Source organism: Lissotriton helveticus, chromosome 9 (genome assembly GCF_964261635.1).
Source record: "Lissotriton helveticus chromosome 9, aLisHel1.1, whole genome shotgun sequence".
NCBI classification, from domain to species: Eukaryota; Metazoa; Chordata; class Amphibia; order Caudata; family Salamandridae; genus Lissotriton; species Lissotriton helveticus.
The window spans coordinates 978365297-978387164 of record NC_136070.1 but is presented as its reverse complement, the minus strand read 5'-3'; the positions used below and the strand labels follow the sequence as shown (position 1 = coordinate 978387164).

General features: G+C 50.6%; 1 protein-coding gene across 7 annotated transcripts in view; it reads right to left on the bottom strand.

The window, feature by feature from the left end:
• Positions 1–21868, bottom strand: part of DCAF1 (DDB1 and CUL4 associated factor 1) — a 928365-nt gene that overhangs the window by 297081 nt on the left and 609416 nt on the right. For all 7 annotated transcript variants that reach the window (XM_078661275.1, XM_078661278.1, XM_078661277.1 and 4 more), the window contains one exon: positions 20362–20444. In XM_078661275.1, the coding sequence (XP_078517401.1) occupies positions 20362–20444 (83 nt within the window). The remainder of the gene's footprint in view (positions 1–20361; positions 20445–21868) is intronic.

Here is a 21868-nt window from a genome sequence, read left to right as displayed (position 1 = left end):
ATAATTACACAGTCCCCAACCCAGTCTTTCTTGGCACTACCCAACCATCATGATATACGCAACATGATGTGATTTTTCACCCGCAACCCTGAGGCAATATTTAAGTTTAACCAATGCACAACTTTGTTCTTCAGTTGCACCCGGGGCAAGACGAGGGACGTTAGCTAAAACCACTAAGAGTGGAGTAGACTCTAGTTGCAGGTGTATAGTACACAATCTCGGAGTAGAATTACTAGATTCCCCATAATACATCAGTTCCGTCAGACATCCTGTTTGACCTGCCTGCTTCAGATCCTAGGTTCCTAGGTTCTGGCGTAATCCAACAGGGGGCTCCTTTCTAGCCAAGTAGTAGCATGCCTGGATACATAAGATGATCCACCGGGAGATGGTCCTCTTGTGCACCGCTTTCCCCTTCTTAGCGCCCACGTAACCAACAAAGAGTTGGTCATCCACCCGGTACTGGCGTGTGCGATCCAAGTAAAATGAGAGCGCACGTTTTGGGTCCAGACGGTGGAGCCGCTCTTCCTCTTCAGAGGGATGCGGTGGCGGGAAGAAGGTTGGCAAGGTGATAGACTGCCCGATGTGGAAGGCCGTGACAACCTTGGGCAGGAAAGATGGCTTAGTACGCAACACCACTTTGTCCGGATGGACAGAAAGGAAAGGTAGAGTACAAGAAAGGGCCTGGAGCTCACTCACTCTTCTGGCAGAGGTGTTGGCAACCAGGAAAGCAGTCTTTAGAGTTAGAAGGCGGAGAGGACAAATGTGAAGTGGCTCAAAAGGAGCGCACATCAGAAACGTAAGAACCAGGTTCAAGTCCCACTGAGGCATCACAAACGGAACAGGAGGGAATGTGTGTGTGATGCCTTTTAGAAATCTATTTACAATAGGGGACTTGAACAAAGAAGGTTGATCAGGCAGCCTCAGAAAGGCGGAAAGGGCAGAAAGGTAGCCCTTGATAGTGCCCAGAGCAGAGCCCTGCTGGGCAAGAGAAAGAAGGAAGAGAAGAACCTCAGAAAGAGGGGCAGCAAGAGGATCCACAGCCTTTGCTGTGCACCATGCCACAAATCTGTTCCACCTGCAGGCGTATACCGACTTTGTGGAGGGACGCCTGGCTGCCAGAATGATGTTAAAGACTTCAGGAGGCAAGTCAAATGGCCTCAACTGTCGACGCTCAATCTCCAAGCATGGAGGTGGAGACTGGACAGGTTCAGGTGGAGGACCTGCTGCTGCGACAGAAGGTCCTCCTGAAGAGGCAGACGAACCGGGGGATCGACTGACATACTGAGTAGCTCTGGATACCAGTACCTTCGAGCCCAGTCCGGAGCCACAAGGATGACTTGGGCCTGGTCGCTCTTGATCTTCTTCAGCACTCTGGGCAGACGTGGTATAGGCGGAAAGGCGTACAGTAGACCGCAGCTCCACTCACGACAAAAAGCGTCTCCGAGCGTGTGCCGCCTTGAAAATTCCAACGCGCAGAACTGAAGACATTGAGTGTTCTCTTCGGTGGCGAATAGATCTAACCAAGGCTCTCCCCATTGCTGAAAGAGGCCTTGCGACACGTCCGAGTTCAGACGCCATTCGTGATCCATCATGCACCGACGGCTGAGCTCGTCCGCCCTGGCGTTCAGAGAACCTGCCAGGTGTTGAGCCACCAGGGTCACGCCATGGTGTTCCAGCCATTGCCAGAGGCGCAGAGCCTCCTGGCAAAGGGTCCACGACCCCACCCCGCCCTGTTTGTTGCAGTACCACATGGCGGTGGTGTTGTCCGTGAACACCTGCACTACACTCCCCCGGACAGACGGGAGGAATGCTTTCGGTGCTAGACGAATCGCCCGTAACTCCAACAGGTTGATGTGGAGCCGGGCCTCCGCCAGAGACCAGAGGCCTCTGATCTCGGCCTCTGATCTCCGCCTCTCCCATGTGGCCTCCCCAGCCCTGTAGGGACCCATCCGTCACAACTACGTGCTCCGGTTGGGGAAGGGAGAGGGATCTGCCGCTGACCCAATCGCGGTCCGTGAGCCACCACCGCAGCTGTCTCGCAGTGCCCTCCGAGATCAGGACGTGGACGGATAGGTTGCCCTGATACTGGGCCCACTGAAACTTCAGGTCCCACTGCAGAGCCCGCATCCGCCACCTGGTGTGATGCACCAGCAGGATGCAGGAGGCCATTAGCCCCAGAAGCCGCAGCGTCAACCTGACCGAGACCCGGGATAACGGCTGAAAGATGGGAATCAGAGCCTGAATATCCCGGATCCGCTGTTCGGGTGGATAAACCCGAAACCGCGCCGAGTCGAGAACTGCTCCGATGAAAAGGAGCTTCTGAGAGGGGCACAGGTGTGACTTCCGCACATTGATGGAGAACCCCAGCCGGTGCAGGAGATCTGCCGTAGTCTGGAGGTGGCTGACGACTGTCTGGGGCGAGCCCACCTTCAACAACCAGTCGTCGAGGTAGGGGAAGACTGAAACCCCTAACCTGCGTAGATGAGCTGCGACCACCGCCATCACCTTTGTGAACACCCGTGGGGCGCTGGTAAGGCCGAAGGGGAGCACGGTATACTGAAAGTGCACGTGGCCAACCGTGAACCGCAGGTAGCGCCGGTGGGCCGGCAGGACAGGGATGTGGAAATAAGCGTCCTGCAAGTCCAACGCTACCATCCAGTCTCATGGGTCCAGGGCAGCTAGGACCTGAGCCAGTGTCAGCATCTTGAACTTCTCCTTCCGGAGGAAGCCGTTGACGTTCCTTAGGTCCAAGATAGGGCGTAGGCCCCCTTTGCCCTTCTTGGGTACCAGAAAGTAGTGGGAGTAGCAACCACACCCTACTTCTGGCCCAGGAACGCGCTTGATGGCCCCCTTGGCCAAGAGGGCCGTAACTTCCTCCTGCAGAAGTCGCAAATGATCCCCCGATACACGGTGGTTCTGCGGTGGCATGGCTGGAGAAGTCGCCTCAAAGGGGAGGGAGTAGCCCCTTCGGACGATCTGCAGCACCCACCTGTCCGAAGTGATGGTGCGCCAGTGGAGATGGTGATGGCGAACCCTGCCCCCCACTGGCGTCACATGGGCCTGAAAGCACGGACTAGGAGGGTTTTGAGGCGGATGCTGCGGGGGAAGGTGTGGACTGACCTCGCCGTTGTCCCCGACAGCCGGGATGGCGGTTCCCACGGCCGCCACCGCGTTGGGTATTACCCTGCGGAGCGTGGCTGGCAGCACGTGTGGGTACTCCCCTTCCGTGGCCACGAAAGGAATGAAAGGCAGCCGATTGCTGGCGCGGGGCCGAGAGGCCCAAGGACTTGGCCGTAGCCCTGGAGTCCTTAAAGCGCTCGAGCGCATGGTCTGCCTTGTCGCCAAAGAGGCGACGGCCATCAAACGGCATGTCCATCAAGGTGTTCTGGACATCGGCCGAAAAGTTGTCGGACCTCAACCAGGCGTGACGTCTGACCGCCACCGTCGTTGCCATCGCTCTACCTAGTGAGTCGGTGGTATCCAGCCCACACCGTATAGAATATTTGGCTGCATCCCGGCCCTCCACAAGGGCTTGGCCGAGTTTGGCCCGTACCTCCAACGGACACTCTGGCAGCACTTCCGCAACTGTATCCCACAGAGAGTGGGTGTAGCGGCCCAAGAGGCATGCGGTGTTGGAAGACCGCAGTCCCAGACTAAGGGACGAGAAGATCTTTTTGCCGTACTGCTCGTACCTCTTGGATTCCCTGTCCGGCGGTGCCGACGGGAATGCGGTCTGGGAATTGGGGGCCTGGATGACCAGACTCTCGGGGGTAGGGTGGGTGGACAGGAAACATGGGTCGCCCGGTGCTGGGCGGTGGCGTCTGGCCACGTTCCTATCTACGGGCGAACCCGTAGCGGGCTTGGACCAAGTGCCCAGAAGAACGTCGGTCAAGGCCTCATTTAAGGGCAGCAGAGGCTCGGCCGAGCTTGACTGCGGTTTAAGGACCTCAGTGAGGAGATTAGTCCTCACGGCCGCGACGGGGAGCTCAAGACCCAAGGCCTTGGTAGCCCTCATCAACACCACACTGTAGGTTGCCCCCTCCTCCGAAGCCACGGTAGGAGGGGAGACAAAACCAGTGTCTGGAGAGGTGTCCAGGCCACTGGCCTCCCCAAGGTCTCCTGCCCAGTCCTCATGAGACTGACACTCTCGGGTCAGAGGGTCCTCAGACCCCTCCCAATCCCCTTCATCACCCATCTCCTGAAACTCAGGGTTCTCAACTAATGGGGCCTGCTCATAGAAGTGAAACTCCCCAAACGACGTCTGGAGCGGCGCCCACAGGAATGAAGGGGGCATCGGGGACGGCGCTGCCCGAGGACGGCGCCGGAGGCGACACCTGATGGTCCGACGCCGGGGAGGTCGTAAGGTCCACCGGCGATGATCCAGATCCCGAAGAAGGACTAGCGGCGTCCCGCGGCGCCAGGCCCGAAGGCGCCGGGGCCACTGTACCCTGCGGCGCCGGGCCCGAAGGCACCGTCGGCGGCGGGATAGTGGGAACCTGCGGCGCCGGGCCCGAAGGCGCCGGTGGCGACGGGGCCGAAGCACCCGACGGCGTCTGGGCCGAAACCCCCGACCCGCTAGAGGCCCCAGACGGGTCCGCTGGGCCCGAAGGCGCCGCGGAACCCGTCGGAGGAGAGAGTTTCCTCATGGCCATGAGGAAGCGCTCAATCTCCTCCGGCGTCGCGTTGAGCCCAGGGACCGGAGGGTGTGGAGCTGAAGGCGGCACCCGCAACTCCGACGGAGCCGCGTGGGCGGTGTCACCCAAACCCCCGGCCGCATCGCGCGATTGTCGGGGGAAGTCCGCAGAGCGATGACGCCTCTTGGAATTCTTGTGCTTCTTACCTGACGACGACTTCGACCCGAAAGAGTGCGGCCTACTTTCGGAGCTGTGGTGGCTCCGAGCCCGCAACCTGTCCCTTGACCTCCCGTGGGACCGAGACCTCTCGCGGCGCGGGACCTACTGCCGGAGTTCGAGTCGCCTGTGGGACCGCTCCCGCCTGGCTTTCGAAGAGAGGGCCCGGCAGTCGGAGCAGGCCTTGTCGTCGTGATCGACGCCTAGACAAGTTAAACACAGGTGGTGAGGATCCGTGACCGACATCGTGCGGTCGCAATCCTCGCAGTGCTTAAAGCCGGGCATCCCTACGGCACCAATCGGAGTCGAAAGACTTCGAGAAATGATCAAAAACGATCAAAACGTTAGTCAAAAATTGACTAGGGTTACTGCTTTTTCCAGATCTGCGTTTGCTGGCGCGGAAAAAAGAAGAACTGACGTCAGCACGCGGAGGCGGCGTCTAAGTACTCCGACGACGTCATAACGGCGCCGACGACGGACGCGGAGCCGCAGACGACGCCTACCGATGCGCAAGGGTATTGCTACGCAAAAGTTTCCGATCCAGTCTGACGCCTGGGGATATTCTAAGGTAAGGAATCTAATACCAACGTGTCTCTTTCAGATGTGCTATACCAAATCTTAAACACCTTTCTAAAACCAGTGGCGTGTGAAAGTACGGATATGTCGTCTCAACAACTATGCAACGACATTTCAGATTTTTTCACTGATAAGATTAACATTATCTTTGAAAAAATCAAGGCATCTATCCTACCTCTAAGTAATCATAGAATTCACACGCAGGCAAAAGTGGGTGCTAATCCTGGCATACTTCTCAAATTTCCCAATATCACCCTGTTAGAAGTAGAGGTGTTGATTGATAACATCAAAAGTGGGAGCCCTTCAGATCAACTACCAGCGAGAACAATGGGAGTTGTGGGCAGGGTGCTTGGTCCTGAAATTCAGAACCTTGTGAACCTCTCGCTTAACACGGGATGTGTCCCACGAGAGTGGAAAAAGGCTCTAGTAAGACCTATTCGGAAGAACATCTACGTTCCATGGACCAATTTGTCCAATCTTAGACCTATTTCCCTGCTGCCATTTTTGGGTAAAATCATCGAAAAACATACTAATAAGCATCTGTCTAACTTCCTGGAACAATCAGGAAGCCTTGATCCCTCACAGTCCGGTTTTAGGCCGAAATATAGTACTGAAACGGCCTTGCTGTCGATAACTGATGATCTCCGTATGTACCAGGACAAGGGTATCTCAGTTGTTCTGGTACTACTGGATTTATCGGCAGCGTTCGATACCATTTCTCATAAGACCTTGATCGAACGACTGACCGAGAGTGGACTGGGTGGCAAGGCACTGGCTTGGCTAAAGAGCTTTCTCTCCGACCGCACTCAATGTGTCACCATGGGTGAATTCTGGTCCGATGAGGTTAAGATCACCAAGGGGGTGCCACAGGGCTCCTGTTTGAGCCCAACTCTTTTTAACATCTATGTGGCCCCCCTGGCAAATATTACGAGAGCCTTTGGTTTTTGTCCAGTGTCTTATGCTAATGATACCCAGCTGCTTTTTCCATTTAAATCTTTGACCACGGAGGTTAAACAATCTTTCTCCGAGGGAATGAAAGCAGTATCCCAGTGGATGTCTTCCAACTTTCTTCAGTGTAACGTTGGTAAGACTGAGGTTATGCTTTTCGGTGAGGCCAAGATACTATGGTCCCCTGATTGGTGGCCATTAGACCTGGGGCCAGTTCCCGACCCAAAACAAGTAATCAAGAACCTTGGGGTTCGCTTGGAGCCGGAGCTGACCTTGGAACAACATGGAAATAACACAGTGGGGTCCTGTTTTCATATGATAGGTCTCCTCCGTAAAGTTTTCCCGCTCCTTCCGGACTCCATTAGAAAGACTTTGGTCCAGGCTCTAGTGATCAGCCGGCTTGATTACTGTAATGGCCTCCTGGCGTCTGCTAATGAAGAGGTATTGGACTGACTTCAGGTGATACAGAACACCGCGGCCAGGTTGGTCCTTAATGCTCCCCCCAGATCTCCATCCATACCTCTGCTGGAAAAACTTCCCTGGTTATCTGTCCGCCAAAGAGTGAAATTTAAGACATGCTGTATAGTACATAAAGGACTACATGACCTAGGACCTTCCTATCTGGCAAAAAAATGTGTTCCCTATGTTCCCACACGCGCTCTCAGGTCAAGTGATCAGTTGCTTCTAAGGGTGCCCAAGATTAGAAGGACTAGACAGGGTGGTAAGGCACTGTCAGTGGTGGGTCCAATATTGTGGAATAATCTTCCCTTCCAACTCAGGCAGTGTTCGGATCACTTTGGCTTTAGGAAAAAACTGAAAACTTTATTGTTCCAGGCCTAAATTAGTTGGGTCATGATTTAGCCACATATGATTCTTTGTTCTGGATTACTGCCCTTTGGTTTTTGCTACTGTTGTCTCTGGAGCGCGGAGATACTCCTTCGGGAGTTTATTCAAGCGCGTTACAAACCCGCAAATAAATAAATAAACGCTGAGATACCACCTCAGACACTAGCTTAGGTAAGGATCTGGTACAGTTGGGGCCAGGGAACAAGTAAGCGGTATTATGTGGTCATCTTGCAGTAAAGCAGCCAACTTGTTCAAATCGTTCTGGATTGTGAAAAGATGATGTAAAATGGGTCTAGTTTAAGATCCAAGGCTGATAGCAGGGCAATCTGAAGAGCATTGAACAAAACAGTCAGGCCCAGGCTGGGCTCTGCTGGGGAATCTGAGGGATTAGGGTGTAAACCAATACTCTGCCATTGCTTTGCATGCCCCCCCCCCCCAAATCTAAGGGCACTTTTTCTTTACTCTCACTCCCATACCCACTCCAGGGCCTGCCCCAGGGGCTACGTACACTGTCCGAGGCGCTGGTGGATGAGCACTGACCTGTCGAAGGGGAGTTGAGGAGAATCAGCAGGCACCCTCAAGTCAAGGCCGGGCCCACAGGGGAAACTTGATCTAGAGATGCTAGTCGTGAGGGTACAGAGGAACTCTGGGTGGGGAGAGGTATGGGGATCGTGATAGTCGCCAAGTGGCCAGCTCAATTTTCTTTTCAGGACCTCTACAGCTTGCTGCAAGAAAGCGTCCATAGTAGAGACAGTGTTCAAAGGCTCCTTGGCAGAGGGTCCCACGGGCCTATGTCTCCCTATAATAACAACCCAGGAGGACCTGGAAAATAGCCCAACTGTGTCTGACAAGCTACACAGTTGAGGAATTTGGTAGTTCCCACAAGAAAAGGTGGCCACTGGAGTGGCGATGGATCAGAGGGGATGTTCCAGCAGCACAGAGATGTTATCAGGGAGGAAAGAAATAAGGCAAGAAGGCTCAGGCCAATTCACACACAGAGCCAAAGACACTCCTATAACTAGTAAAAAGGCCTCTTACCTGTACGAGAATGCCTATTTAGAGCCTAAGACCGGAGTCCTCTAGGTGATAGTCTCAATCCTTATGCAACTTTCCCAAACAGTGCTGAAGAAGATCCTACTCTGAAATCGATTTTAGGCGATGATGACGAAAATGACAAAGAATGAAAGACATTGACCTGAGTACCAAAAACAGTGAACAGAAAACAAAGGGTGGGCCCAGCCCTGCATCCTCCAGTCTGTGATGCAGCAGGAGGTGATCAGCCCCTTTACGGCGTGTGGCGTGAGTCAGCTGTGTGCAGGCTCCTCCTCGCCTTGATATTGGGACAGTGAGTCTCTGGCTGCAACAAACCTCACCGCAGTCTCCAGAGGTAAGAATAGGGGCCCGCGCCACGGGAGGTGATAAGCGCCTTCAAGGCGTGCAGCGCGGGTCAACTGGGTGCAGGCTCCTCCTCCTCGTCTGGATATTGGGCCAGCAGGTCCCTGGCCGCAACAAACTTCACTGCAGTCTCCAGAGGCACGAATAGCATCAGGATTATGACGAGATGTTTGGTACCACACATCCCATACTTCAGTGAAGCCATCATGGAGCTGGGGAACTCGTAATGACGAGTGTCCATCCTATGTACTTACTATAGATTCCCTGATCACTTACAATAGCCAGGAATCAACAAGGACACCGCTCATGCAGATATGCCCTCACAGGAGATATAGTACACCCTGCTTTAGAGCTAAGTCCTGCTAGAGGGGTGTCTTACTTATATCTCATGCAGTGTCTGTTTGCCTGGCACCCAGGGATATGTGCCATTTCGACTCTTCAGTTTCACCTGCACCAAGGCATGCAGGCTGCAGTGGCAGAGTGCATGTGCTAGGTGAGGGGTCCTTTAGGGTGGCACAAGTTGTACTGCAGCCCTTAGGATCCCTCTTTAACCACAAGGCCCTTGGTACCAGGGATACCTCTCACTAGGGTCTTATATATGAGCTAAAGTGGTGCCAATTGTGGAAGCAATAGGTACATTTTATGGAAGGAGCTCTGGCACATGGGATCTGGTGGGCAGGGACCCTGAGCACTTCCAGTTGAAATTACATAATTTTCCAGACAAAAAGTGGGGCTAACCATGTCCAAAAGAGGCACTTTCCTACAAGCACACACTACATAATGCTCATTAATATGAACTTTCAAAGTAACAAAGGTAAGACATGGGTGACATGCTGTTCTACACACCAAATACCATGCATGTCATATATACAACCCCTTTAATGAGACAGTGATGAACTAAGACAGTTATGAAAACGAAGGAACAACTTAACAGACTGTAACAGCAGTCTTACAGCAGGAGACCATTCTAATTTCACAATTTGAAATATTGTGCAATACGTTATTTTAGCTACAAAATGTTCTAACTGTTGTAAATGTTTTTTGAGGTGACAACTATAGGAGTAATCTATATAGCATTGATGATACACTACAATGCACTACAACCTAATGCTTCATGTGATGGTCAGTTGGGAGGAGCAGTTTAACCCCTTCCACGCTCATGACGAGCTGGGCTCGTCATGAAGTAGCCTCCTCGCACGCTCATGACGAGCCCAGCTCGTCATGATGGGTGGGATTTCCGATTTCTCAGCACAGCAGGGGAATATGCTGAGCATCCATGGGGTTAAAAGTATATGTGACTGACTTATACAGACTAGAATGTACATTTGTGAATCCTGCTGCAATACAATGTATGCAAAACCACTTTTTAAGAAAGGAGCAGCCCAACCACAAATTGCAGTTGTCGGGCCCTCAAAAAAGATAAGTAGAAAAAGAAAATGCAACAGGGTTGAGGTACTGAGGAAATTGGGGGCTTGGGGAGAAAATGGCAACAGACTGGGAAATCATCAGCAAATTATGCTCCACAGGAGGGACAAAGATCACCGAATAAGACTATATAAGAAACAAGAAAATGAGTGACAATAAAGTCAGCAAATGGTAAGTAATAGGTTGGTCCAAAGTCCACTATAAGTACTGGCCACAACATGTCGTCAAGAAGCGAAACCAAAGTACCCGAACTTTATTTTGGTGACCCGCCTACTGTAAATCATTTAAGTTTTCTTTGATAGCATATGTTTTTACTATCAATCAATCAATCAGAGTACTTGTAAAGCGCGCTACTTACCAGTGAAGCGCGCTACTTACCCGTGAGGGTCCAAAGGCGCTGAGGGGAGAGGGGGGGTGCTGCTACTGTTTGAAGAGCCAGGTCTTGAGGAGTCTTTTGAAGGCGAGTAGGTCTTGGGTCTGCCGTGTGTGGGTAGAGAGGGTGTTCCAGGTCTTATCAGCGAGGTAGGAGAAGGATCTGCCGCTGTATGTCATACGTTGGATGCGGGGGATAGCGGCGACAGCGAGGCTGGTAGAGCGGAGCGGAGCTGGCGGGTGGGAGTGTGGAAGCTGAGTCTGCTGTTCAGGTAGGCTGGTCCGGCGTTGTGGAGGGCTTTGTGTGCGTGGGTGAGGAGCTTGAAGGTGATCCTCTTGTCGACGGGGAGCCAGTGTAGGTTTCTCAGGTGGGGGTGATGTGGCTGCGGCGGGGGACATTGACTATCAGTCGTACGGAGGCGTTTTGGATGCGTTGTAGTCGTCGTAGGTGTTTGGCTGGGATTCCTGCGTAGAGTGCGTTGCCGTAGTCCAGTCTGCTGCTGACGAGGGCCTGTGTCACCGTTTTTCTGGTTTCGGTCGGGATCCACTTGTAAATCCTGCGGAGCATGCAGAGGGTGTTGTAGCAGGAGGAGGAGACGGCGTTGACCTGCTTGGACATGGAGAGGGAGGAGTCGAGGATGAATCCTAGGTTGCGTGCATGGTCGGTGGGTGTTGGTGCTGTTCCCAGTGTGGTCGGCCACCAGGAGTCGTCCCAGGCTGAGGGGGTGGGTCCGAGGATGAGGATCTCCGTCTTGTCCGAGTTCAGCTTCAGACAGCTGCTCCTCACTCAGTCTGCAACGGCTTTCATTCCCTCATGGAGGTTGGTTTTGGCGGTGTGTGGGTCCTTGGTGAGGGAAAGGATGAGCTGGGTGTCATCGTCGTAGGAGATGATGTTGAGGTTTTGGTGGCGGGCCACTCGTGCGAGGGGGCCATGTAGATGATGAACAGCGTCGGGCTGAGGGATGAGCCCTGGGGGACGCCGCTGATGATGTCGGTGGCTTCGGATCGGAAGGCGGACGCTCTGGGTTCTGCCGGAGAGGAAGGATGTGGTCCAGTCAAGCGCCTTCTCTTAGATTCCGGCTTCTGGGAGGCGTGTCTTTAGATGGCAGACCGTGTCGAAGGCGGCCGACAGGTCCAGGAGGATGAGGGCTGATGTTTCGGTGTTGTCTAGTTGCGCCTGATGTCGTCTGTGGCGGCTGTCTCGGTGCTGTGGTTGCGTCTGAATCCGGACTGGGACGGGTCAAAGATGTTGTTGTCTTCCAGGTGGCGGGCCAGTTGCATGTTGACGATTTTCTCGATGACCTTTGCCGGGAGCAGGGAGATGGGCCAGAAGTTCTTGAGGTCCTTGGGGTCCGCTTTGGGCTTCTTGAGGAGGGCGTTGATTTCGGCGTGCTTCCAGCTTTCCGGAAATGTGGCCTTTTCGAAGGAGATGTTGATGACCTTCCGTAGTTGGGGTGCGATGGCTGCGTCTGCTTTATTGAATATGTGGTGTGGGCATGGGTCTGACGGAGATCCTGAGTGGATCAAGTTCATGACCTTGTGAGTCTCGTCGTAGTTGACATTGAACCAGGAGGTCAGGCGGTTGGCGCTGGTGGTGTTGACATGGGAGGTGGAGTCTGGCGTGGTCGGAGAGGTCGTGGTGTTGAAGCTGTCGTGGATGTCAGCGATCTTGCGGTGGAAGAAGATGGCTAGAGAGTCTCACAGTTCTTGTGATGGCGGGATGTCATAGGCGAGTTCCTTTACGATGTTGAAGAGCTCTTTCCTGTTGTGCGCGTTGTTATTCAAGCGGTCTTTGAAGGAGGATCTCTTGGCTAATCTGATGAGGTGGTGATGTCTGTGGGTGGCGTCCTTTTCGGCTGCGTGGTTGTCCGGTGTGCGTTCGTGGAGCCATATCTTCTCTAGTTTCCGGCATGCGCGTATGGAGATCTGGAGCTCGTCGGTGAACCAGGTGGCTCTCTTGCTGGCATGGCTGTTGGAGGGTTTCTTGAGCGGGACGAGGGTGTTGGCGCAGTCGTAGATCCGCTGTCTGAGGTTGCGGGCTGCGGCGTCTGGGTTGGTGGGGTCGGTGGGTGGGTTCTGGGCGAGGGCGGTGATCGGCTGGTCTTAGGTGACTTTGCTCCAATAGCGCAAGGCAGGTGTAGCTGCAGGTGCGGCAGGAGAAGGGTCTGTGGGTCTGCTTCGGGGCGGCCTGGAAGCAGGTGTGGTTTCGGCCGGTGTTGAGTGCAAGGAGGGTGGTGGCGGCGTATCGGAGTCTGGTGGCGTGGCGTTCACGGGGTCTAGGGGTTCTGGCGCTGGGCGCGGTCCAGGCGAGGACGGGCTTGCCTCTGGTGCGCCTCTGGCGCGCCAGCCGTGCAGCCGCCATTTAGGGAGGGAGGAGCGGCTGGGAGGCGGGAGCAGGGCGGCGAATGGGATAGCGAGGGGGCGGGGCCGCAGGGGAGCAGCGGTGGGAACGGGACGACTGGGATACAGAAGAAAAAAAGGTGGGGGGAGAGAGCAGAACGGCGATGAGGGCACGATAGTTAAACAAAACACGAAGGGACAGAGCGGTACAGAGGCACAGTTACAGTACAGTTATGGCAACAAAATACAGTTATAACGCAAACCAGGCGGCAGGGGCACAGGGGACAGCAGCTGCGAACTTGCGGCAGAATCGGCAGCACGGGGGAGGGCACAGACACACTGGTGGTGCTGTGTGGCGTGGGAGCGACCTGGCCTGCAAGCAGGGTCAAGGGTCGCTCTCACTACAGCGCAGCGACCGCCATTTAGGGTGAGGAGGGAGGGAGGAGCAGCTGGTGGGGGGGGGGGGGGGGGGGCGGCGAATGGGATAGCGAGGGGGTGGGGCCGCAGGGGAGCAGCAGTAGGAACGGGACGGTTGGGATACAGAAGAAAAAAAGGGGGGGGGGGGAGGGGGAGAACAGAACGGCGATGAGGGTACGATAATTAAACAAAACATGAAGGGGCAGAGCGGTACAGAGGCACAGTACAGTTACAGTACAGTTATGGCAACAAAATACAGTTATAGCGCAAACCAGGCGGCAGAGGCATAGGAGACAGCAGCTGCCAACTCTCGACAGAATCAGCAGCACGGGGGAGGGCACAGACACACTGATGGTGCTGTGTGGCGTGGGAGCGACCTGGCCTGCAAGCAGATTTAAGCAACAATTCTAGGATTTCAGGATCCAGGCTGCCAACTTCAGGGACTTGGAGTGTGGCTGTCTTCTTTGACCCTTCTTCATGATTACTGTACGAGGCATTGCCAGTAACTTCTTGTGTTACGCCACCACTTAAAGCTTTAGGTGCAAGTACCTAGGCATATTTTCATAGATTGGTACATTAAATATCAAAATCAGAGGCAAATCCAGTGACACATTTTTGACAGTGGAAGACAATTTGTTGCTTTTGGCATAGATTAAATGATGCCATTGCGCTGCATGTGATTAAGAGGGTGACTCAACCGCTGACGTGTTTTGCAGGAGTTCAGGAGTAAGTGAACCAGTTGTAGCACACTGATGTATTTTGGGTATCCAGTGAAGAACAGAGAACTCTAAGATAAGAATTCCCAAACTAAGCCTCAACCTGATTGAGTCATGCATTGTAAGGATCTCCGTAAAATTGCTGTTTTGATATATTTCGTTTGTTTTAGCACTGTAGGGATTTCACCACTTTGATAGATAAAAACATTAGACACCCCATCAGGGGAGGGGCAAATATATCAGTGCAGAAGACTTATTAGCATTTTTCAGCGTCCTTCCTCTCATTATGGTAGTTATTGTCCCTACCCCAGGAGGAAGCAAATTCTGTCTTCTTGATCTCAACATTCGAGGAAGGAGTCCTGTCTGTAGGGTAGGAGTGTGCCCTGCTATTACCAGGTTTTGGTCCAACCTTTACAAGTTACCTTTGTTTCAATATGAAGGGCGTGACCACAGAGACCGAACAAGACAATGGAACTCGAAGCGCTTATAATGGTCACTGAAGTGTGACAGGTTATCCACTGGCAGTAGATTCATTTATCTTCTCTCTTCTTGTGGCCCAAGAGCTGGATCCCAGTTTTTGAATTTTTTTTAACCACCACCACTGAGACATCTGGTGTGCATTTCATCTTTAAAAAAAGCGGGTTAAAGTCAACAGCACTATCTCTTTTCAACAAGTCAAATTGAAAAAGATGTCAGAAAGGTATCCATGGTATATTGCCGAAGGGCCTAGTACATGAGCCTAAGATGACTCAAGGTGGACAACATGGAATCAACATGTACATGTTGTATGACATTCCCATCTCCAGTACCCAAAAAAACCCATAAGACATTTTAGAGAGTTTGGGAAAGTCCTTTGTGAAGTGATAGGCTTGCACTTTACCATGAGCACATGCTGGTCCTGTTAGGAGCATGGGGTGACTGAGGTAAATAGGACCCACAAAAACACATGTGTAAGGATCGCCCTCCCTTCCCTTTCAACACAGAACAACCATAACCTCACTAGTATTCAGCAAGATGGACTTCCACAATAGTCTACTAGTGGGTCTATATTCGTTCTCCTTCGTACAAGTTGACAAGGTCAAAGTTCACATCACAGGCCTTCTTACTCGTAGGATTAAGATCATCCACATTTGGGCTGCATACATAGGTATGGGTGACAGGATGCTCCTGCAGTGTTCCCGTCAGGATGACAAACCCGGCCTGGTGTCGCATAGCACTTGGTATGTGTGCCATGACAGCTACTCGCGCACAGCGAGCATAAACGTAGATATTCGACACTGCGATCATCTCGCACGTAGTCGGGAGCAGCTCGAATTGGTCAGGAGTAGCACCTGTAAGAAGCAGGGCACGATTCAGGGGTACACGCAGGTGGACGGCATCCACCTACTTTATTCACAGGGTGTAAACCGTCCACCCTGCCAAGAAGTTGGGCCTCACTGAAAAAGATGCTGAATTCCAAACACCAGGACACTTTCAGCAGCGCCTGCACGTTGTTGTCTGCTTTCGATCGCAACAACGTGCAGGTGGGGATGGGGTTCTCTTACTTCTGACTCCTGCTGGGCCCATAACAAAGGTCGAATTTGAGGGCTTATCAGGCCTCCTTTTGTTCGTCTCCTGGCTGGCAGTAGTCAGGAGCCTCACACCTAGAAGCAAATGCAGCAGAGGGAAACAAATGCTAACACCTTGTTAGCACTTCACACACAGTTCTGAGGCAGCTTTTCACATTGTTCAGGCTCTGTTTAGGAGATATGCATGCACTGTAAGAAGTCAGATGTGTTGATCTTTCCCAATATTTGCACAAAATAAATAGCATTTATAAAGTGCTTACTACCCCTTAGGAGGTGTCATAATTTAAATACCGCTATTTTTTCTTTTAAAGCACTATGGGTAAAGGAAGCTTTACACTGACAAAAGGCCAAATAGGTTTATGTGAAGCTTACAAAAGTGCAAATCTTCTACCTAAATCAGGAGGGTTTGCAAGATACTCTAAATGTGCTCAAATGTACTCATGATAGACCTGCTAAACATATATGTGAGGGCGTAAGATCTGATGTCACGCGCCTCACACGCTGTGATGTCACGCGCCGTGATGCCACTTGCATACTGCTTAATTAGGTTAGTCCCCCCCACTTCTTCTTTCTTGACTTCTGCCCTGGTAAGAAGCAAATCAATGTTGGTGTCTATTTAACTTCGCGAGCACTAGGCACACTTTACCTGGATCATTCAGCCCCTGCACATCCCAAATCAAGCACTTGACAATGGTCATCAGGTGCCAGGAGAAGTGTATGCTCTGTGGCCTGCATTTTTATCCTCGGTAACAGATTCATGAAAATGCCCGATTAGTGTAGCAACTGCTCGATCTCAGTGAGGAGCAGTGGCTTCCTGCTGCACTAAATCCAGAGCCCTTTCAATGAACTACAGACTGAGGCTAATACGATTTTAATACTTACATAGCATATACTACACTCTAGTTGCATAGGATGGGAGTGGCTGCTGATGTGCGCTGCGTGCGGTGCCCCACTCACACCACCACTTTCCCTGGGAGACTTGGCCGGGGATTGCCCCACAGTTGCACAATTCTGGACAGAAATACTTGATACTATCGCAGTGAACACAGATCATGCTACTCAGCGGTTATCTCTGGTAGCTTTTGAAGGATATGTGAAGGATATCCCTTTTGGGGATCTGAACTTTCACTGCCATCCTGTTCCTGCTAGTCAGCTGTAGTGTTACCATCCACTGGGCCAGATGCCTTTCCTCAGCTTAAACACTGGTTAAGGGATGCAGCCTATTGCCAAGAACAACTTAAAACCTATTAGTAATTGATGTCTGTGCGAACAAGACCAAAGGACAAATGGGTCGCGCTGGTTACTAATCTGCTGGCAGCGCAGCAGGATAGGGCATCACACCTAGAAACGGATGCTCCGAAGAATGCACAGAGAACCCACAACAAACTCACCCATTCCCAACGAGTGCCCCGTCCATGACAGACAGACATAAGGTCCCTCAGTAAAGCCCTGCACCACCTAATAATCCTCTGTGTAAAATCATGATATCTGTGACTTGGCAGCTGTGGAGAAATACACATGGTACTACGCCTGTACCTATGTATCACAAGTGTGATATTGTCCCTACCCTTGTTGTAGAAAGCTGGCTCTGTATATACTATACCAGAGTAAGGTATGGTGTACACAGAGTCCAGTGGAACCCAAAAGGTAGGCAGAGGTAAAAGTATATAATACCTTACCAGGGCTCGACAAATCCACTCTATGAGGTCGAGCTATTTTTAGGTCCTACTCGCCCTTTCTGGCGAGTAGGAAAACATACTAACTTTTGTCCTCCGTCTTTGAAAATGGAGCAAATGTGACAAGATAACAAGATTTAAAGGCCTTTTATTGCTCACAAAGCAAATGAGCAATAAAGATGCCTTTAAATCTTGTTATAGAAAAACACGGGGTGTCCCACTGCAAAAGCTACTTAACTAGTTTTGTTAATTAATCTTTGTAGATAAATAACACGTAACCTGTGTGCACTGTTGACATTCATAGTTCAGAGACATTAGAACTCTTGGCCTCATGCTTTCCTCTACACCTCAGTATTATTTAATATGTCTGTTCTGGGTTCTGAGATCTGACCCACTTTAGTGCCCACAGAGGAGATCGCCAACTTCGATCTTGTGACTACATAGTTGGACACCCCGTGTTTTTCTATTACTTTCCCCCTGGTCCCAGACAAACTACAGAGGGGGCCTCCTTATATTCTTTTATATTTAAATCTTGTTATCCTGTCACTTTTTCTTCTCTTTCAGAGACGGAGGTTAAGTAGGTTACTCTTAGGTCGAGTACATTTTTCAAGGTACTAGACCTGCAGGACTAGTACCATTTTTCAGATTTTTCGAGCCCTGCTTACTCTCTATTTGTGGTAGTGTGGCTGAGCAGTAGGGTCTTATGAGAGGGTAGTGTTAAGCATTTATTGCACACATTCAGGCAATAAATGATGTCACAGACTCAAAGACAGAACTCAGACCAATTTTATTTGTATATAAATATTATTTTGTTACTTTATTTCTAAAACCATGCCCGGCCTGGTGCATGTGAGTGAAACAATACTTTTGCTGGTATAATGCAGGTCAGTACAATTGGAATGCAGATTCAAATGCAGTTGGTTGATTAACAGGAAAGTCAACAATTCAAAATTACTTTTCAATTACTTTATAGAATACTGTGCATGTTACTTCTTGGATTCCATTTTAAATTTCTTTTGCTAATCAGTATAAAATGCCTAAATATCACACTGAGACACTTCCTAGACAAGAGGTAAGTAATTCCATTTGTACACGTATGCAGTTTCTTAGGGTTTTCATACAAACCAACTCCGCACTTAAGATTTTTCAAAGAAAAGCAATCAATGCAAACCTATGGGAGGAAATTAAGTTATCGGTTTACAGGTAAGTACTTGGTTGTGGAAGAGGGGTTTCTGGGGTTGGAACCAGGGTTCCACCAGTGTCGAGGATGCACTCTCAAAGCACCCTCAGCGCCACCTGGGCGGCTGGGTGCAGGGTGCTGAGGCCCAATGTTATCCAATAGGGGATAGGAGGCCTCCGGTTGGTGGCTGCTTACGAGTAGGCCACAAGGTTGTGGGAGCAAAGCTCCTGGTTTTAGGCTCAGGAGAAAAGGGGGGGTTCAAGTTTGCATACAAGGTGCACCCACAGCGCAACAGGGGCGGCCGGTTGCTGTTTTTGCATCGGGTATCCTGTTTTCAATGGGAGTTGCCTATTTTAGATTTTGGCGGTAGGCTCAGTCCAGGTAGACTCCTAGGACGAAGCGACAGCTACGCAGGTAAGTTGGAGGGCTTGTGGACGGAGTTGCACCTATGGTTCTTTTCTCCAGGGCGCAGGGCTGCTGGATGCAGGGGTGTGTTATGGGGTGGGATTTCACCTTACCGGGCCACTCGCGGTTCGGGGGGTCTCTGTGCTGAGGCTGCAGGCGACGTCAGTGAGTCCTGGAGGGGTCAACTCACAGTGAACTTGGACTCTGGAGCACTGGGATACCTCTCTGGGATTTTCCCCAGCTAAGTCGGAAATTGCAGAGGGGACCACTGAAGAGTGGGCTTCACCTTGCCTCCCCCACCTGAGGGTTGGGGCTGGCTGGGCTGTTCTAATTATTCCAGACTGTCTTCCCGCCGAAGAGGGGAGACAGGAAGGGGGCCTGCTCCCGACAGCAGGAGAGGCTGGGGGGTCATGTTACAAAGGCGCCAAGGCCTTAGAAGCTCTCCTGCCACAGATGGTTCTTCCTGACCATGGGGGAGGTGTGAACTCCTCTGCCCAGGAAAGACTTTGTTTCTGGGCTCAGGGAGTGAAGGCTCCCACCCCAGGGGTCCAGAAAGATGTCTTGTGGCGGCAGGTTGGAGTGCACCAGTCAGGAAACCCACCAGCGGCTGGTCGTTTTTCAGGCGGCATCTCTAAGATGCCCTCTGAGTGCATGGTATAATAAATCTCACACTGGTATCAGTGTGCGATTATAATGCTGTGAAGTTTGCTACCAAACCTCCCAGAATTCAGTAAAGCCATTATGGTGCTGTGGAGTTCATAATGACAAACTCCCAGAGCATACACTCTTTATGGCTTTACTGCACTTACAATGTCTAAGAATGGACTTAGACACTGTAGGGGTACAGTTCTCATGCAACTGTACCCTCACCAGTGATATAGTGCACACAGCTAGAGGGGTGCCTTACCTATACCATAGGCAGTGGGTTGCAGGCATGGCACACGAGTGCCATGTTGACTCATCACTTTTCTCTGCACCAAAACACGCAGCCTGCAATGGCAGTTTGTGTGTTAAGGTACAGGACCTCCAAGGGTGGCACAATATGTGCTGGAGTCCTAAGGGGTCTTCCCTGGTCATAGTGCTCTTGGTACTCATGGAACCTTTTACAAGGGACTTACATGTGGCCAGAGAGGTGCCAATTGGTGGTTACAAAGGTACAGTTTGGGAAAGAACATAGACCCTGGGAACTTGATTAGCAGGGAACCAGGGCACATCAAGCCAAAGTGCATCAGAAACCTGGCAAAAAGTGGGGGCGTTACTGCAACAGAAACCCAACTTCCTACATCTGTCTTATGTACAGTAAAAAAAAAAAGTAATAAAAAATAAATCGCGTAAGCACGGCAAAGCTAAACTATGTTGCGCGTAACACCATTATTTCTCTTACTGCTTCAATCATACAACCTAAAATTCTGCAGAGCACATCTACTCCAGCTTTAATTTATTTTCAAAAGGTCTAGCATTAATACATTTGGCTACAATTCATTGAGGTTAAAGTAAAAGTGGGGCAGGAGACTGACCACTGTCCACCATTGGCACAAGTAAAATGAAAGGCCAAACACCAGGAAAGATTTTTTGTTGTGCAGTGGCAATAATACCCTTTTAAAGAAACTATCATGCAGACAATGTCAGTAAATGGAAGTAACTCACTTCAGATCAAAGACAGATTTCATTCCCCAAAGTGCAGAGAGCGGCTGACTCCATGTTGCAGACGTCAACAAAAGAGAACCATCCTGTAATTAAAGACAAAACTAGTCAGAGTAGCGATTGTGATTGAAACAACTTTCCAGTTGGCCAAGACACTCCTTCTGGAGAGTATGATGAACTCAACAAACCCCAATAAATATACTATAAATACATAAATTGAGCAGTCCAAATTAAACAAGTCTGCATGTAAACATTGCAACCTTTAAGACCATAGGTATAGTCACCTTTTAAAACATGCTCAGCTACTGATTCAATATAAAAGCGCAGATATTCTTTAAGGAGAGCTAGCTCAGGTAAGAAGAGTACAGAGCTTCCAAGTTGAGCAAAAGTTTGTAGGAGGAATTGGGGAATATCTTCACAGATGAATTACAAAAAAGGCATCTGTTACATTTTTCCTCTTACTAAAACCCAATATGTGAAAGTAGAAATATTACAAGAGAGCTAGACAAAATTCCACAAATGCCTTTTGGTGAGAAGTGGCACTGGGTTTCAAGAAATTTGCATACATGTTGTTCACTGGTACTGCTCATTGTCTCACAATAACATTTCCCAAATAATGCTTGCTGTTTTTTTCAAACCTATTTTACGAAGTATGATTCACATCACCTGCCAACCCAAGAGTTTAAAAACCAATGGATAGGCTGCGATTACCTCAAACTAATTCTGTAAGGAACCTGTCTAATTTAGCGGGCTATTAATGGATTTAAAAATTAAGAGTGGTATAGTCAGCGGTGTCCTCACCAAGAGTAGTAGCAATTTCAGCTAGACTTCGACTAATTCAACACAAAATCTTCCATAGAGTATACATCACAGCACCCAGTCTGGTACGGATGAGTAGGGTAGACAGAGGAGATTGCAGGAGACAATGTGGCCAGGAAGGAACATTCCTCCACATCCTTTGGCAGTGTGAATATATACAGGCATACTGGCGCAATATTCACGCAGTACTAAGCAAAGGGCTCTCTGTTGTCATTCATCCCGAAGCACGTCGATGCCTCCTAAACATATGGGAACCCACGGACCTAAATAACCATCACACACAGTGGGTCACACTAGGGCTTATGCTGGCAAAGAGAAGCATTGCACAACTGTGAGGTGCGGTGCAGCTACCAGCAGTGGAGGCTTGGAAGGAAGACCTTGACTGGTGTATGTATAGAGTAAAGACAGTTTATACTGCCCGAGGATGCCCCAGGAAGTGGTCTAAAATGTTGGACCCATGGAACTCCTACCGTGGCCATATCGCCAGCCCTCCGCTTAACATTGACACAGACGATCCATCTACCCCATAGTCTATACTCATGACGCTCTGGCACAAAAGTTGTTAAATGTTTTTCCTCTAAATATGATGTAAGTGATTCCTCTGTATTATATGTCAGTTGTTGATGAATGTTTAACAAAAAGATTTATAAAAAAAAAAAAAAGAGTGGTATAGTCAAATGTTTTTTTAAAC